Raw genomic sequence first — 17,442 nt, 5'->3', positions numbered from 1 at the left:
GTCCACTGAGTTGTGCGAAAAGCTGAGTGCAGTCGCTTGTCATCAACAAGTAACATACTCGGGCATAGTAGATAGTCGTTCGAGGAATGCTGTAAAGAAAAGAGAAAGTTATGCTGTCAGAAACGGCAAGCGCAACGTGAATTCGAGGTACACCCCCCACGTGACACCGCACATTTACCGCCAGGCATTACATCACCGAGGCTTGCAATTCGTCTGGTCTTGCTGCCAAGGTTGCGCTGAAGGGATCGACCTGCATCTTCGCCATGCACCTGCGCCCTTCTCCTGACTAGCTGTCACCCACCTCCAACGGCATCGTCATTGCTCGGCGCTCGCACAGTATCCTTTCATATCAGCTATAGTACTGCCTTCGCGACACAGCAGAGGTCCCTAGACGCAGCCTTGGCTGATCGATGCGCGCCTCGCGCAGCGCATACGCACAGCTGCAGCCGAGGGTGCCTCGACGGCGTGCGCAACGGAAGCGGGCTGTGCGACGACTCTCGGTTGGCACTGGGCGCCATTGCTACGCCACGTACGACCGACTTGAGTACATCTTTGGCGGGTTGGTTCGAGAAACTCGAAGCAGAGACGGAACAAAACGACTGGCGGCTCGAGGGAAAGAGAGACCGTCTGAGAGAACCCGAAGCTGCAATTCACGCAGAGAGAGGGAAGTGAAGTTTGCTGCACTGCTTGTTGCGCGACGATGAGATAGGAACATGAAGTAGGCTGCAAGAAGATGCCAGGTTTCCGCAGGCCGCATACCACGGCCTTTGCGCCCCTTGATGAGAAGAGTTTCGACATGCTCGAGAGGGCGTTCCAGGGTGCTGAGTACAAGCCCCTCAATGAGAGCATGTTTAGCAGAAGCAAATCGATCAAAGAGAAACACCGAAGCGTACCGACGACGTTTGCGGATATTCCGAGCTCAGACGAGGAGGGTAGCATTGATCTGGACTGTGATGTAGATACGGGCGTCGACCATAGCAATGTTACTTCCCGCGGGATCGATCGAAGCAAATTCAATAGCGATAACAACCACCGCCCACAGACGCCGCCTCACCTGATCAAGGGCGGTACTGGCCTCCCTCCTACGCCTCCGACAATGGCAAATTCTGACATAGCGGAACCTCGCGCTGAAAGTCTTGCGGCGAATGTTCAGTTCGCTGATGCTGTGAGGGAGGCGTTGCGTACACAGAAATCAGGCCTAAGCACGCCCGGGCGGAACCTCCCCACCCCCGATCCCTCTCCGCCGGGCACGAGTGGAAACTTGACTTCGCCAACATTGGATGCAACATATCTTCACCCTCTGATCGCGCATCGCCTAAAACAATATCCCAGTTCAAGAGCCGAATCCTTCTATACCGCACGCGAACATTCAAGCCGGAGCCAGCTGCATTTACCGCAAACGCCTTCTCCCGCGCCGCTGCAGCACTGGATGGATTCGACACGTGGGTTACGGCTCGCTAACGTCGATCCCAGTATGGCAAAGCGAAGCGCCGTTAACGAAGCCAGGGAGATGCCCTGCCGTCGGGATATCACTGCAATCTATCACGGGCACCCCGGTCCAGCTGCTTCTCCATATGATCCTCCGGACACGCATGAGGTGCCAAATCGCCGGATGATCACTGCCATTCACTCTTTAACTGCCGCGGACCGAGTTGCTTCTCCACTCCACACTCCGGATTCGGATGGCGACGTGGACAAGCACATATCGTACATTAGCAATGAGGAGGAAGCTGACCCTTCTCCGAACCATAGGGGCAACCTACGTGACTTGCAGGGCCTCGCCGCTTCTTCCTGGCTGGCGAGCGGGCTGACGCCGTCGGATCAAACCAGCGCCGAAGATGTCAACAACTCCGTCTACAAGCAAATTCAAGAAGAGAACGTCAAGCGACACAGCGCGTTAAGCCATGGCAGCGCGGCACCCGCAGGTCTTCACTCGCCTGATGGACGTCAGCATACGCTCAAGCGTAGCGCGAGGCACGAATCACTTCGCAATGTCTCGAGAAGCGAGAATAGCCCACGCACTAGCCTTGATACAGCGCCGAAGCAACTACGCCATAAGAGGGCGCAAATACCAGCTAAATCCTTCGAAGCGTCTCCCGTCAGGGAGTCGGGTGCCGCAGATTCTGACCTGTTCTGGTGGGCTCGTAGTGCAGCTCCCATGGCGGTCGAGGGTTTACCGTCTTCGCTGACGGATATGAGTGTGCATCGTAAGCAGCAGCAGCAGCATCACACTTTGTGCCGTGTGTCGCACCGTAATCGACTCGAAGACACCCTTACCATTAGACGTCTCACTACGGCGAAGGAGACTAGTAACGATCGCTTGCTGGCTACCTCATCGGTTCCATCTCTGCTAGGGTTGAACAACGCAGCGAAGCAACAACGCCACACTCCGCGCGATGCACAAGTTGAACAGCATATTCCTGTTCAGCCTGTTGGCGCGGGCTTCGACATTGCCACGCCTGACGAGGAACTACTCCACCCGGGATTCGAGGCATTGCCGACAGCGTACCATTCTCGCAAAGCCTCCGCCGTCTCCAATGACTCTCGCAGACAGCGCGCCAGCATGGACACCAACGGCGGCGCTTTCATGCCGTCCTCGCCACGAAAGAGCTTCGACGCTCGCTTCCTGCATCCGAGCCCTACGCCACTGTCAACCAGTCAGTGGTCGGAGCGAAGCGAGATGGAGGTCTGCGAGGCTCAAGGCATCAACATCTACCCACACCACAACGAGAGTCTGTTAGTGGTGCAGCATGTGTCACGACCAGTGAGCAAATTGCCGTCCACGTCGTCGACGACCGCCCAGCTCAATCGTGCTGAGCATATGCCTTCGTTCTCAGCACAAATCACGCAGACGTCACCGACTGATGGCGAGCACAACCCTACCATCCACGTCGATAGCCCACTTACGAACCCTCGTTCGGCACCAACGCCGCCAGCCTTCAAGATCATACCTCCCACGCCGAACAAGGAGCTCCTAGAGCGCGAGCGTGAGCGCGAGCTTGAGCCCGATCATGACCACGGCAGTACCACTTTCCAACCGCGTTCAAGCCTAATGCAGCGCGCGCGCCGCTTAAGCGAATCCTTCATTGAGCAACCCTTTCTCACGCGCTCCCTCAGCCTACGCAAGCCTAAGCGTCCGAACACCGCCGATGAAGACCGGCCACAGAACCTGTCGCCGCTCTGGCAACCACGCCGTTTCTGGGATGGCTACGACAGTGAGGAGGAATTGTATGATAGCGAGGACCTGGATGGCTTACCCATTGGCAGACTCCCACAGGGTGGCGATACCTCTGACGTCGAAAGCGTTAAGCGTCGCGCTCTCTGGCCGAGACAGATGAGCGTGCGTATGCCTGGGTTCAGGGGCAGGGGTGGCTTTCTTGTCGGTAACAGTCTCGGTCTGGATAGGCATGGAACCAACAACCGCCGCCATTACGTGGTGAAGAAGAGCAGTTCGGGTGGGATGGGCAGTCGCGGCTCTTATGTGAGCCAGGGCGTTGTGAGGAAGCGGCCAAGCGAGGACCAGCTCACCCGGGCAAATGGTGAGAAGAAGACGGCGCGTCCGTCTGTTTTGAGCAGGAGTTTGAGTGGGATTCGGCGGAACAGGGAGGAGCGGGAGAGGGAGAAGAGGCGTCGTCTGCTCAAGGAGCAGATTGTGCATGGGCAGCGACAGTGACCGATTGTTGTTGTTTTGACGATTGTACGGACTACTCACGTTTGGATGCGTTTACGATGAGACGAAGCGTGTACTCGTTGTTGGTTTGCACTCTCTGTTTTGCTTGAGTTGTCTTCATCTGTACTTTAGCACGCTCTGTACGAGTATTGTCCAATGTTTCACCGTATCACTGATACGCCCAACCCGATGGCATTTCACGTATCTCAATACCACTTCATAGGGAGCAGAAGAGCCTGTTGCGCGGCTACGGTTCTGGAAACATGTCCTCTCGGAAAGCGTCGAACCACTTATTGCCATGCATCCCACTGCGATTATATCCATTCAAATAGTTTTCAACGGAGCAACAGCAGCGTAACGCGCTACTATGATTATGGGAAGTCGCTCATCCGGGAGCCAAGGTATTATTTGTATCTATATGCACTGAGTACGCTCCCAACCCTATTCTCTTGCCAAGAGCAACGGTGGCCGCCACCTCATTTTATGCTCTGAATCATTTCCTTCAGATCCTTAGCTGAATCCTTTACCGCTTCCTGTGCGCGAAGAGACCACGCCGTCATCTGCAGCCACCCGTGCGTGCAGTCTTCGTAGTGACGCCACTTAACGTCCACGCCCACCTGAGACAGCTTGTGGGCATACTCGACACCTACGTCCCTCAATGGGTCGAAACCGCTCGTGAATACTCTCGCTGGTGGTACGCCCTTGAGCTCGTCGTTGCTCTGCATACCTGGGCTGATGTACTTGAACGCCGGCGTAACGCCGCGGGGGAGGTAGTGGTCCGCGAAGCTAAAGATGCCGTTGCACTCGAGGTACAGTCCAGTGTTGTTCTCCGTGGCGGCCGGTGTGTCGAATGGAACGCGGGCTTCAGGGTAGTACAGCATTTGACCAGCGATGTTGCCCTTGCCCTCGTCTCTCCTTCGGAGCGCAATCGCCGCGGTCATGTTCCCACCAGCTGAGTCGCCGCCGCCGAACACAAGGTTCTTCGCAACGCCGCGCTGGGAGCCAAAGTCGCCTTGTAGCGCGTCAATGATGGCTGAGTACTCATCCAGCTGTGTCGGGTAGCGAAACTCGGGCGCGAGACGGTAGTCCGCAGCGTACACCTGAGCGCCACTCTCCTCAGCAAGAAGACGTAGTCCATTCTCAAACTCGTCGACGGAGCCTACAGTGTAGCCACCGCCGTGGAAGTAGATGAGGGCTGCAGCGCCATTGCTTCCTTTGGCGGCTGCTTTGGGGTAGAGGACGCGGAGTGGAATGGTTCCATGAGGGCCGCGGATGGCTGTGAACTCGACCTCATCGATTGGGTGGATCTTCTCCTGGGGTATGGCGTGAATGCCGAAGACCTCGAGGTGGTGACGACGTTCGGCGTGAAAGTCTTCTTCGCCGCCAAGATGGAGGCCGGGGTTGTCGCTGAGAAACTTTTGGATCTCGGGATGGAGTGAGGTCCGGGTGCCGGTTGTTGGGATGTCGTGGGAAGTCATGTTGACAGGCTCTATGGTTGGGATATTAAAGGTAGCAGTAGTACTCTAAGCAATTTGACCTTCTGCAAGCAGATGAAGAGGAAGTAGACTACCTTGAAAACCTGATATGCGCTCGATTGCTACAAGAGACACCGGTATTGCAGGGTCGTGTTCTATCTTGTGCCGTACAGACGTGACGTGACAGGGCGAAAATGATGTCTGTTCCGAGCTCACCGAAGCCCAGATCCACAGCATGCTTTCGTCGTCTGGTCGCCAGTCTTTGACGATGCTGGAAGTACGGCAAACCGATGGAAGCCGATCATCATGCAAGCGTCATTTCACTGCAAGCGTCCAGCGCCATTCGAACTATACCGGCAAGTCGGAGCCCAGTCCGTGGAGATGGTCAAGTGAATGAAACAATAATGATTGTAGAATGTATGAATTGATCGGACAGTCAGCGCGGCATACAGTATATATATGTCGCCTTTCACATGACAATCTCAGTTCTTCGCATGACAGCGCATGCTTACCTCTTACAACAGCAGGGTATTGCATACGTCTGTGGCCGCCTGCATCTTTCGCTTCATCCTCCATCTTTGCATGGCGTCTCCCTCTTCGCAGCATCAGCATCACATAGGCAGCATAAGTCTGGTAGCAGCGTTGCTCGCTGTGCTTGTGGAAGCCATCGCACCCCACCCTCTCACAGTGCCTGATGTGGTAGACCATCAGCAACCGGTTTACTACCCGTTCATCTGAGCCCGAGCTCTCGCAATTTTTCTGCCTTCGTTGTTTTAATAATGTAAAACTCAATCGCGGACAAGTAGTCGCCCACCCAGCTCTTCCGAAACCGACGCAGACCTCGATCTGGAGGCTTTGTGTGACCACATTGTAGAGGTCTTTGGCGGTCATGGTTTCGAACTTGAGCTTGACAAGGATTCAGGGAAGTAGCTGTACACCTCAACGTTGATTTGGACCGTTGAGAAGCGCGTAACTCGCATTGCTGAAAGCATAGAGGGAGTCTGCACTTTACGTTCACACAGGCAGGATAGTATATTCTGGCCGAACTATGTCTCCTAAGATGCCTTGTCAAGATACTGTCTTTAACGCTACAGACCATCCTCCTTCTCCGTATCGCACCTCGCACTTACCCTTCGTTATAATATGTCGCTTATGCGCCCGTACGACGACCTTTAGCGTTTCGTTTCTTGCAGTCGTCCGAATCGTCCGAGTCGTCCGACATTTCGAAGCCGGCCGGCAACCTCCTCTTTCCGCCCCACACGCCCCACAGCGACACCTTAAACCCGATGCCGGTGTAGTAGTACCGCTCGCCATGCTTATGCAAGCCGTCGCCGCACCCCTCCTTCCTGCACCGCCTCAGATGGTAGGACTTCGAGGCCCGGCTGACCGTACGCGTCACGAAGTGCAGCATAACCTTTCTGAACCCTAGGGCTACTACCCGCTCGCGTGGTAGCATGCGGTCGATAGCGTGAAGCTCGGCAGGTTCGAAGTAGCCATGCACGCCGTTGACCCTAAACCGCCGGCAGATTTCGTTGATGATTCTCTGCATGACGAGGGCCTCGAGAGCTTTAGTCCCCATGGTCCTAGTGTTCTCTTCAGCCAGAATATGAGGGATGAATGTGTCGACGATCATCTTTACCTCTGTGGAACGGATGGCTTGCATGTGGAGAGGTGTCGAAGTCGCAAGCTCAAGCATAGCGCCTTCGACGAGGATCTTTAAGACCTTGCGCATTAGCTCCGCATCCACTGTGATTGGCTTAGTCTCGTTCAGAGCAAGCTGCCTGTCAAGATCAGCGTTAGCCCGCTCGAAAGTCTCGTTAGGACTGTACCTGTCATTGCCAACAAGGCTCCTATCGTAGATGCCGCCAACTAAGCCGAATGTCAGCGCGTCCACTGTCGCTTCGTCAAAGAAGCGGTGACGGCAGAAGGGGCAGCAAGCGTCGAGCAGACCTCTGGGACAGCATTCGTCCACGAGCCCTCGACTGTCGGCAAGTGAGATGAAGCAGCCTCGGCATACCATCTTTTTGTGGTCGCAGCAATGCAACGCCAGGACCGCCTCGTCAATGTCCTTTAGTGTCTCCAAGCACAAGGGGCACACGTCGTCCACAATATCCTCGCCGTTCACGACGCGACCAACGGTGTCCTCGAATTGGTGAAATGGCAAGATTCTCTTCGGCATCCAATTCTGCTCGACGTTCTGTACTCGATGGTCCGGGTCTGTGTCGCACCAGAGTTGGTGGTTGATATGGCGGACAGCTTGATTGGAGCGGCGATGAACGACATCACTGCTGTCGACGTACCACGTATGCTGCTTCAAGTCCAGCCGCTTAAAATCCTCAAGCGGCATAATGTAGGTCCCATTACTTACCTTTATCCTGTCCACGCCAGTGCTCAGCATAATACGTGAACAGCGCCAGATGACGATCGTCGCTTCGACCTTGCCACTCGGGTGCCTGTAACGGTAAGTCAGCGTCCTGAGGTTCGTGCTGCCTTGACACCTAATCATGACTCCCATGTCATTCTCAAGCCGTATGGGAGCCGGGCCGTCTTGCAGTAAGTCCAGGGCAATCTCGTTGTACTGCCTGCTGTCTCCCTGAAAGGTGACCGGGTAGCGAGACAGAATGCCAGTAGTTCCCCATGGGTCTCCGGTGCTATGGTAAATTACAGCCTGGTTCTCGACAAGTGGAAGAGGCTTGTACCTGGTTGGTGCGTCAGCGACTGACGGCAGGAAGAGCTCGAAGCCCTCCAACTCATCACGCTCGAGGGAACCGGTATAGAGTGTGCATGGGTAGATAATGTTGACGGTATGTATAGGGCTGAAAGGAGTAAGCTGGATCAGGTTGGCTGATCCCGACATTGTTGTGTGACTTTGTTGGTTGTAGGGTGTGTAGAGCTGTGCTTAGGTTCCTAAGGCTTTGGGTTCTTGTTCGTCTGCTTGGCTGTTCAAAGGTTTCCGAGAGGCTAAGTCTTCGTTGGTTGAACCTTGGCTTTTCAAAGATCCTTCGTGCGTGCTTGTATGGCATTGTTCGTCCCGTGAGGTGTTCACAAGTGTTCCGCGTAGGGAACAAGGAATGGAAGTGTATACTCAACAATGCCATCCACCTCCGAACAAAGAGTATTGTTGCGGTGCTTGCAGTCTGGTACTCGCATACCCATTTCTCGATTTGATTGGACGCTGAACCGAGAATAATCGGACGCGTGGTAAGGACATTTCAATAGAGCCAGTGCCTGCGGCCACCTGCCAGCTGATAGCATTGGACTGGCCGCGGAGCAGCATCATCTGGCCGAGGAACATGGTTCATGGCGTTGTTGGGGTGTAGGTAGCTTGAATGCAGGGCGGATCATAACGGCACGTCGCTCTACGTTCTCGTGAAATCTCGGACAACTGTGGCCGGTCGTGTTGTCTACGATGCTGATATGCCGCGAATGGTCCCAAAGTATATACATTAATCCTAGTGATGTCAGGGTGCTCGCTCGGTGCTCGTAGGGACGACTAGTCAGATCCGCTACAGGAGACAGTCATCGACACAGGTTTTGGGAGTGCTCGTGCTATAGGGGGGCATGTCGAACGAGCGTGGAGGTTGAACAGAGCAACAACAGTAAGCAGAGATGGCTATGTGAAGACAACCGGAGAGGCCATGTCTGGCAAAGTTAAGCAAGACTGCGCCTGTATCTACTAGGCACGATTCGCAACCTTCCAGAATGGTCATGCAAGTCTGACGTGCACTATAGCGAGCGGACAGCATGTCTCGAATGAACAAAGGTGTTCGAGAAGCAAGACAGCTTGGGACACGAATGAAGCGAATTCGTCCACCCCAGGCCCGTGCGCCTGTCAGAAGCCGAGACCTCGGCTGATCAGTCCCTGCCGACGCATATCTCACCATGAGACTGCGACAGTCCCGTGATTTACAATCGCTACAATGATAGAGCGATGAGCGACTTCGCGGCAGCGCAGCAGCGTATCCTCGCCCGCCGCGCAGCCCGAGACGCCCAGCTCGCCGCCCAAGCCACCGTCGAGCAGAACGCCCGAAACGCGCAACTCTTGCGACTCCCGCCCGCTCTACGTGTGATCGCACATCAAACACTGAATGCTTGGGACGTGATCAAAAGCCCGTACGGCACGCGCCCGGCTTTCCGAGTAGGACAGGTCGATGCTGAGCTACTGGATGAAGATTTATTGGAGTTGCTGCGCAAGCAGGTTGGCGAGGGATTGAAGCTATTTGGAAACCACTTACAGGATGATTGGGGTGCGGAGATCGCGTTGGTATTGCAGAGTATCTTGTGGAAGCTTGCAATCTGGGACCACGGAGCCAGCTACGGCGCATCGCTGCAGGGTTTGCAATACGTCGATGCGCGTGGCAGCGATAGCGCCAGAAGGAAACCGCCGACGGCATGGCAGAAGATTTCGTACGGACTAGTCACAGTTGGAGGACGATATGCTTGGACGAAATGGTCCGACTACCTCTCGAACGCAGAGAACGGCTACGATGAGCCGAGCCCACTAATCCGAAGCCTAAGCCGCATAACCACGCTGGCGGGCACCACGCACGAGATTGCGGCCTTCACCTCCTTCCTCGTCTTCCTATACAATGGCCAGTACAGGACACTTACAGACCGTCTACTACGGTTACGACTCTTGCCTTCATCCAATGCGACGAGCAGAGAAGTCTCCTTCGAGTACCTCAACCGCCAGCTGGTCTGGCATGCATTTACCGAGTTTTTACTCTTTCTACTACCTCTTGTGGGTATCAGCCGCTGGCGCAGATGGGTCGCTCGAGCCTGGAAAAAGGCCAAATCTAGCATCACCCGCTTACGCACAGGCACTTCGTCGGCCGGGCAGGACGAAGCAGAGGACGGGCAGAAAGGCGAGCTGGCGTTTCTACCCGAGCGTACATGCGCGATATGCTATCACGACCAAAACCCAACAGCCGGGCGTTCAGAGCAAGACGTCATTTCCGCCGGCGCAAATAGCGGCATCATCGGTAATGCCAGCACAGACATTACGAACCCGTACGAAGCAATTCCGTGCGGATGTGTTTACTGTTTCGTCTGCCTCGCGCAGCGCATCGAGGCCGAGGAAGGCGAAGGCTGGATCTGCTTGAGGTGTGGAGAGCTTGTCAAGGAGTGCAAACCCTGGGATGGAGATGTGCTTGCGCCACAGCAGGAGGCGGCTGCGAATGGCTCGGAGGACGGGGCACGGTCGAGCGGGAGGAAGAGTATTGCGTGGGCTGATGAGGTGGTGGAGGATGAGCGGGAGCAGATGGAGCAGATGGAGCGGACGATGAGTCATCTTGATCCTATCCCTGTTGATGATGAACAGGAGTGGGAGAGGGAAGGACAGAATGTGGTAGAAGACGAGGAGGAGGAGGAGCCGAATTAGTGGCACGAGCATCCATCATCACAATATCACTCAATCCCGGTCCTTGCGCCAGGCACGAATAAAGATGGAGACCTCGCACCGAGATGGAGTTGACTTCGGCCTGGCTCGTATTAACCGGACCACACACGCCTGTTCAAGGGCTCGAAGTACGCCGAGTTAACTATTCATGATACAGTCTAGCCTCGCCTCCATGCCAAACACACATATCAGGCTTTGGGGGGCAGTCGAAACATGGCTACTCTTCACCGTACACTCAAACTTCGCCCCGCCGCCATTCGGGCGTTTTTGTCACTGGATCACTTGATATTAGTCTCCAGATCTAGCTCGACACCGTCGTCAACGCCACTCAGCTCGTCAGTCTTGCCGACCACCCTTCATACCGAGTGCCGCACGGTGTAGGGAGGTCGGACACAGTGCAGCCATCGCGATGTTTCTCATCCCAAACCAAAGCTTCCCACCCCATCCGTAAGTCTCTTCGAAGTTCCGGTAGGTCTGCAAAATTGGTGTTGACGTTTGCGTTGGACCTTAGGCGGGATTGGCCGTCAAATTACATCACGTTGACCACCCCACGATATGCAGGTACGCATCTAGCGCGATACAACACATGGTTTGCCGAACTACGTAAGCTGATCATTCAGATGTCACTAGAGCTTGGCTGTACAACAATAAAGCTTGTTGGCCTATTTTACTCTCAGAATCTCTTCGACCAGGATTCGGCTTCCATTATCTTCCGGCAGTATGGCTCTCCAAATCAAGAAAGTAGCCATGATCGGCTGCGGTGCGATGGGTGGCGGACTGGCACAACTTCTCGCTGAGAATGACTACGAACTACTGCTCGAAGACCCGAGTGAGGAGCAGATGGATGCCGTAATCCAATCGGCCAAGAAGACAAGCTCTAAAGACACATCAAAGCAATTCTCCAAGTATAGCGACATGCAGAAGCTTTGCGATGACCTCGACCGGCCCCGAGTCTTCCTCTGGAGCTTACCGCACGGTGGTGTTGGCGACGGAGTCCTCGGCAGTATGCTACCGTACCTCGAGAAGGGAGACATCATCATCGACTGCGGCAACGAGCACTGGGAGAACACTGAGCGGAGACAAGGCAAGTGTGTCACGAAGGGTATTCGCTACGTTGGGTGCGGTGTTAGCGGTGGCTACCAAGCAGCGTACGCTTTCCTCAATCTACAAATGTAAAGACAACGACACTGATGACTCAACAGGAGACGCGGACCTTCCATGTGCCCAGGCGCGGATGATGAAACGCTTGAGCTCGTGCTACCAATGCTCAAGAAGATCGCCGCCAAGGCTCCAGACGGCACTCCCTGCGTCGCTCCTGTCGGCACCGGTGGCGCAGGCCATTACTGCAAAATGATCCATAACGGCATCGAGCATGGCATGATGAGTGCCATCGCCGAAGCCTACGCGATCATGCGTGTCGGTCTGTCCATGTCTCTTGATGAAATAAGCAATGTCTTCGACGAGTGGAACAGCAAAGGTGAGCTACAGCAGACCTTTCTCATCTGGATCAGCCGCGACATCTGCCGAACCAAGGATCCGAAGACGGGCGAGTACGTTCTCGACACCGTCGAGGACAAAGTCGTCCAAGACTACACCGGCGAAGAAGGCACCGGTATCTGGTCAAACACCGAAGCCGTCGAACGACACGTCCCAGCTCCGACTCTCACCATGGCGCACTACTTTCGCATCGCGTCCGGCGATCGTCATCAGCGCGCCACCATTCAAAAGATATTTGGTGTCGGTTCTGGCAAACCCAACGACGACCATACCGCCGTCTTCCCACCGCAAAAGCTCGAAGGTGTCTCTGACCGGAAAGCCTTCCTCGAAGACCTCCGCATGGCCGTCTATACTGCCTGCTTAGCGGCATACTGCCAAGGCATGATCATCATCGACAAAGCCGACCGCGCCAACCATTTCAACGTCAATTACACCTCGCTCCTCCAGATCTGGCGCGCCGGTTGCATCATTCAAGCCGACTACATCAACGAGAAGCTTTTACAACCTATCTACACTTCCAAGAAGGAGAAGCCGGATGAGATTAACCCCCTTTACGAGTCAGATGTCGCAAACGATCTCAAGCGTGGGTTTCCGCATTTGAAGAAGGTTGTTGCGAAGGGTGTGGAGGGCGATCATGTGATTCCGGCTTTGAGCGCGACGCTGGAGTATATCAAGTATCAGACAAGTACTGACCTGCCGACGAGCTTCTACGAGGCGCAGTTGGACTACTTTGGAAATCACATGTACGACAAGAAGGGGGATGATGAGGAGGGCAAGCCGACGGAAGGCAAGTACCATTACGAATGGAAGCCTGTCTGAAGCCGTCCAAACCTTTAAGATGGTAGTCTGCGGAGGTGGGTCAATTCGCGAGGGAAGTACGTGATCAGCGCGCAGACGGCTTTGGCGGCGCAGGAGCCGGTACATCATCCCATTGTGCATCTCCGCATGTGGTGCCGATGCGCCCTCAGCTGTTTGCCTAGTAGTATAGAGTATGGTCTTCGCCAGGCATCCCGTAACCACATAAGCTTGTCAGCATCGGTTGAGGAGCATCTACTCTCTATACCGTTTTCGGTCTGCCCGGGTATGCGGTGTACACAAACTCGTGCAGGATTGCTAGGATCCGAGCCCGGATGTACAGCCATTCTAGGCTTGAAGGTGTGGTACCTCATGCATGTGGAGCTCCAATCCTTGCTAGAGCGTTTGGGAAAGCTTGAAGATGTCGAGAAAGCTTCGAGCATCAACAATGATCGTCATCGTGCATCACAGCGTGCAATCAATCCACCACATATGTCACGGAAATGCTTATAGGTCGAACACGATGTTGAGTCTGCGGTGGCCTTCACCACAAGCAGGTAGTCCTGCCATCCAAGTCATATACCGGCAGCATCGACGCTTGTTGAGGTATGCTCCCGACTTGCACTCGCAATCAAAGACTCGCATATCGCCGACTGTCACATGGGACGCTTTGTATCAGATTGGGACAACAATCTCGAACCAAATCCGCAATGCCGAAGCCTAGCAAGTTCGCACATCTGCCGCTCTCGACCTCGGGACCGCAGGAGTGTGCTCTCACTGGCTCATCACTCCTGCAAACACCGTATCTGAATAAAGGCTCGGCATTCCCGGAGTCTGAACGAAAAGAATTCAACCTTACTGGCCTCTTACCCTCCCGCGTTAACACCCTCGAGGAGCAATGCGAGCGCGCATACGACCAGTATCAAGCCCGGAGCACGGCTATTGGCAAGAACACCTTCATGACGAGCATGAAGGAGCAAAACGAGGTCCTGTACTACGCTCTAATTCAACAACATCTGAAGGAGATGTTTCCAGTGATCTACACACCGACGGAGGGTGAAGCCATTCAAGACTACAGCAGATTGTTCCGAAAACCCGAAGGCTGTTTCCTGAGCATTGATCGTCCGCATGAGATCGAAGAAGCCCTCGACCGATGGGGCCTGAGCGAAGACATCGACCTCATTGTCTGCAGTGACGGCGAGCAAATCCTCGGCATCGGCGACCAAGGCGTAGGCGGCATCCTGATCAGTATAGCGAAGCTTGTCATCTACACGCTATGCGCCGGCATACACCCTAGTCGAACATTACCGGTGATTCTGGACGTCGGCACGGACAACCATGAGCTGCTCAACGACGAACTATACCTTGGTCTTCAGCGTCCGCGCATCCGTGGCGAGGAATATGATCGCTTCGTGGACCGCTTCATTCACGCCTGCCGCAAACGCTTCCCAAGGGCGTATATCCACTTCGAGGATTTCGGCCTACCTAATGCGCGAAGGATCTTGGACAAGTATACGCCTGAGATTGCCTGCTTCAATGATGACGTGCAAGGTACAGGCTGCGTCACGCTTGCGGCAATCTACGCAGCGATCCATGTTGCGAATTTGAAGATGCAGGATCTGCGAGTCGTCATGTTCGGATCTGGCACGGCGGGTACAGGCATTGCGGACCAGATACGAGATGCCATTGCCGTGGAGAGCGACAAAACTAAAGAAGAAGCGATCAAGCAAATATGGTGCGTTGACAAGCCTGGTTTGCTGTTGCAGGGAATGAAGGACGATCTTACCCCTGCTCAACATCCGTACGCAAAGCCGGACAATGAGTGGGAAAGTGTCGAGCACAAGTCGCTACTCGATATTGTCAAGGCGGTCAAGCCGCATGTGCTTATCGGCACTAGCACGAAGCCCAAGACGTTCACGAAGGAAGTGGTGCAGGAGATGGCGAGGCATGTTGAACGTCCAATCATTTTCCCGCTTTCGAATCCGACAAGACTGCACGAAGCCGATCCAAAAGACTTGTATGAGTGGACGGATGGTAAGGTTCTGACCGCAACTGGCTCTCCGTTTCCGCCTGTTGATATGGGCAACGGCAAAAAGCGGGAGATAGCCGAATGCAACAACAGCACTTGCTTCCCGGGTATCGGTCTAGGCGCCGTGCTCTCCCGGGCCAAGCTCATGACACCCTCAATGCTGGTTGCGGCAACGAAAGCGTTGGCGGGCCAAGCACCAGCGTTGAACGACCCAGACGCCGGGTTGTTGCCGGATGTGGTAGACGTGCGGGAGATCAGTGTCAAGATTGCTGCCGCTGTCATCAAACAGACGGTGGTGGAGGGCTTGAACCAGGAGACAGATATTCCCAAGGATGATGCGGACTTGGAGGAATGGATCAGGGAACAGATGTGGGATCCAGTGTACCGAACGCTGAAGAAGGTGTCGAGGGAGGGAGCCAGCCGGTCAGCGAGGGGTGAGGCTGGGAGCAGGGGCTCAGCCAAGGCATGACGAGATGAACCAGAGGTGCAGCGTCTGTGTTGTTTATGGTGTATACCTCACCAGTTATATGCGAAGTGAGGTGGTTTAAGGTACCTTGGCGCCCAGCCATTCGAGCGTCCCGTCTCTTCCTTTTCAGCTTCTCCTACTTTGCTAAAACTCTGCGTGATCATACATACCATCTAAGAGCCTGCCCTCTTGGGAGTCCGCTCGGTCCTGTGCGGTATAGGCGCATATGCATCCGCGCCATGACCGTGATATCTGTAGGATTATCTCCGACCTCGCCGCCTCTGCGGGAATAATTCTGCAGCAAGTAGGAGACGCAACACTCATCAGTCAGCGCGATCCACACGACATCCCGACAACTTCCTCTAACCCCAGATCCATCTTCAGGCGTCCAACGCGATGCCGCAGCGTTGCTCTCGTATGAGGACCGAGTGTAGGCATTAGGTGGGTACCACAGCATCCTCACATATCTTTCTCCGCGGTGTACCGCTGTTATCAGAATGGCATATGGCCATGGTTCCTTATCGCTCAGCATTGCAGACAGATGCGTTCTACTGCACTAGTCGTATAGAGACGAACGCTTATAGACATACTTATGGCACTAACACCAGGCCAAGTCGATATTATCCGCTCTACTGTTCCTGTACTCAAGGAGCATGGCAACGATATAACCAAATCATTCTATGAGACGCTCTTGGCTGAGGTACCCGATCTCAACAATGTCTTCAACCAAGCCAACCAACGGAACAACCACCAAGCCGCGGCCCTCGCATCTGCGCTCTACGCCTATGCCTCGCATATTGATGACTTGGGCGTCCTGTCACCGGCCGTCGAAAAGATATGCCAGAAACATGCAAGTCTGTACATCAAGCCAGAGCAGTACGACGTTGTTGGGACGTACCTGCTGCGAGCTATGGGCGATGTCTTAGGATCAGCCCTGACGCCAGAGGTGCGGGATGCTTGGGGCCAGGCGTACTGGCAACTAGCCAACATAATGATCGACCGAGAGGAGCAGTTGCTGGGCGATGCTGGAGATTGGCGGGACTGGAGAGACTTCAGGATCGCAGACAAGGTGCAGGAAAGCGAGGAGATCACAAGCTTCTACCTCAAGCCTGTGGACGGCAAGCCATTGCCGCCGTTTCTGCCCGGCCAGTATATCTCGGTTATGACGGACGTACCTAAGATGCACTATATGCAATCCAGGCAGTACTCCCTCAGTGACACTCCAGACCCGAGTTACTACCGCGTCAGCATCAAAAAAGAAAGCGGGCTCGATCCGCATGCGCCAGATGCGGAAGCTCACCCTGGTTGGATCTCCAACATTATGCACAGTACGAAGTCTGTCGGCGACCTTATCAAATTGAGCCATCCAGCTGGCGAGTTCTTCTGCGATCCGCAGAAGGACATGGATAGCCAGACGCCAGTAGTGCTAATATCTGCCGGAGTAGGCGTGACGCCAATGATCTCCATCCTCAACACATCGATCAAGAAGAATCATGAGCAGAAGATATCGTTCATCCACGGTGCGCGGACGACAAAGTTGCAAGCCTTCCGGCGACACGTCCACGAGGTTGTTGCACAGCATCCCAACGTCACCGCTTCAATCTTCGTCAAGACACCGGACGCCAGGACTGATACTGAGGGCGTGGACTATCGATTCGCGTCCCGAATTCAGCTTGATGTACTAGACCGCAGCAAGGACCTATTTCTCGACGATCAGAAGACCAAGTACTTTGTCTGCGGGCCGGAAAGCTTCATGGCCGATGCGAGCAAGAGCCTTCGAGCTAAAGGGGTGGATCAGGAACGTATCAAGATGGAGGTCTTCGGTACCGGGCCGTTGTTGAGTGATTAGCAGAAATTATCTCAACATTATCCCAGCGTACATTGGGTGTGTATATAAGCCTACAATACACTCCATGCTCTCTGTCGCTGCTACGGCATCTCTTTTATGTTGTCGGGATGGCTTCGCGACAGACACTCGAAGTTTCTTATGGGATTCAGCTGTGAATATGGGCGCAAGCCTACAGTTTCTCGTGAGAGCAAAGATAGCACAGGGACCGCACCTTCAACGCTACTGTAGCCGAAGCCAGGCACGTGCACCGCACTCGCAGGTAC

General features: G+C 54.6%; 8 protein-coding genes across 8 annotated transcripts; 5 read left to right on the top strand and 3 right to left on the bottom strand.

Moving 5' to 3' along the window:
• Nucleotides 1-319: 319 nt before the first annotated feature.
• On the bottom strand, nt 320-625 carry BAUCODRAFT_337697 (uncharacterized protein). Its single transcript, XM_007674991.1, has one exon. The coding sequence runs from the start codon at nt 516-518 to the stop codon at nt 354-356; it is 165 nt and encodes a 54-aa protein (XP_007673181.1). The 5' UTR covers nt 519-625; the 3' UTR covers nt 320-353.
• Nucleotides 626-733: 108 nt separating this feature from the next.
• BAUCODRAFT_119056 (uncharacterized protein) lies at nt 734-3,673 on the top strand (the record flags this gene model as incomplete). The annotated part of the gene is made up of 1 exon (XM_007674990.1): nt 734-3,673. The coding sequence occupies one exon, from the start codon at nt 734-736 to the stop codon at nt 3,671-3,673; it is 2,940 nt and encodes a 979-aa protein (XP_007673180.1).
• Nucleotides 3,674-4,046: 373 nt separating this feature from the next.
• BAUCODRAFT_29819 (uncharacterized protein) lies at nt 4,047-5,577 on the bottom strand. Its single transcript, XM_007674687.1, has one exon. It carries the CDS (start codon nt 5,146-5,148, stop codon nt 4,147-4,149), a length of 1,002 nt encoding a protein of 333 aa, XP_007672877.1. The 5' UTR covers nt 5,149-5,577; the 3' UTR covers nt 4,047-4,146.
• A 551-nt stretch (nt 5,578-6,128) lies between these two features.
• Nucleotides 6,129-7,839, bottom strand: BAUCODRAFT_337720 (uncharacterized protein). The gene is made up of 3 exons (XM_007674989.1): nt 6,975-7,839; nt 6,276-6,926; nt 6,129-6,200 (listed from the first exon to the last, which is right to left on the bottom strand). The coding sequence occupies exons 1-2, from the start codon at nt 7,658-7,660 to the stop codon at nt 6,296-6,298; spliced, it is 1,317 nt and encodes a 438-aa protein (XP_007673179.1). The 5' UTR covers nt 7,661-7,839; the 3' UTR covers nt 6,129-6,200; nt 6,276-6,295.
• A 1,131-nt stretch (nt 7,840-8,970) lies between these two features.
• Nucleotides 8,971-10,828, top strand: BAUCODRAFT_337449 (uncharacterized protein). The gene has a single exon (XM_007674988.1). It carries the CDS (start codon nt 9,077-9,079, stop codon nt 10,523-10,525), a length of 1,449 nt encoding a protein of 482 aa, XP_007673178.1. The 5' UTR covers nt 8,971-9,076; the 3' UTR covers nt 10,526-10,828.
• Nucleotides 10,829-11,308: 480 nt separating this feature from the next.
• BAUCODRAFT_63981 (uncharacterized protein) lies at nt 11,309-12,859 on the top strand (the record flags this gene model as incomplete). The annotated part of the gene is made up of 2 exons (XM_007674938.1): nt 11,309-11,691; nt 11,746-12,859. The coding sequence occupies 2 exons, from the start codon at nt 11,309-11,311 to the stop codon at nt 12,857-12,859; spliced, it is 1,497 nt and encodes a 498-aa protein (XP_007673128.1).
• Nucleotides 12,860-13,545: 686 nt separating this feature from the next.
• BAUCODRAFT_63154 (uncharacterized protein) lies at nt 13,546-15,333 on the top strand (the record flags this gene model as incomplete). The annotated part of the gene is made up of 1 exon (XM_007674898.1): nt 13,546-15,333. One exon carries the CDS (start codon nt 13,546-13,548, stop codon nt 15,331-15,333), a length of 1,788 nt encoding a protein of 595 aa, XP_007673088.1.
• A 371-nt stretch (nt 15,334-15,704) lies between these two features.
• On the top strand, nt 15,705-17,424 carry BAUCODRAFT_337528 (uncharacterized protein). Its single transcript, XM_007674987.1, has one exon. It carries the CDS (start codon nt 15,923-15,925, stop codon nt 17,177-17,179), a length of 1,257 nt encoding a protein of 418 aa, XP_007673177.1. The 5' UTR covers nt 15,705-15,922; the 3' UTR covers nt 17,180-17,424.
• The last annotated feature ends 18 nt before the right edge of the window (nt 17,425-17,442 follow it).

This window comes from Baudoinia panamericana (genome assembly GCF_000338955.1).
Source record: "Baudoinia panamericana UAMH 10762 unplaced genomic scaffold BAUCOscaffold_2, whole genome shotgun sequence".
Lineage (NCBI taxonomy): Eukaryota > Fungi > Ascomycota > Dothideomycetes > Mycosphaerellales > Teratosphaeriaceae > Baudoinia > Baudoinia panamericana.
This window is presented reverse-complemented; position numbering and strand designations above follow the sequence as displayed.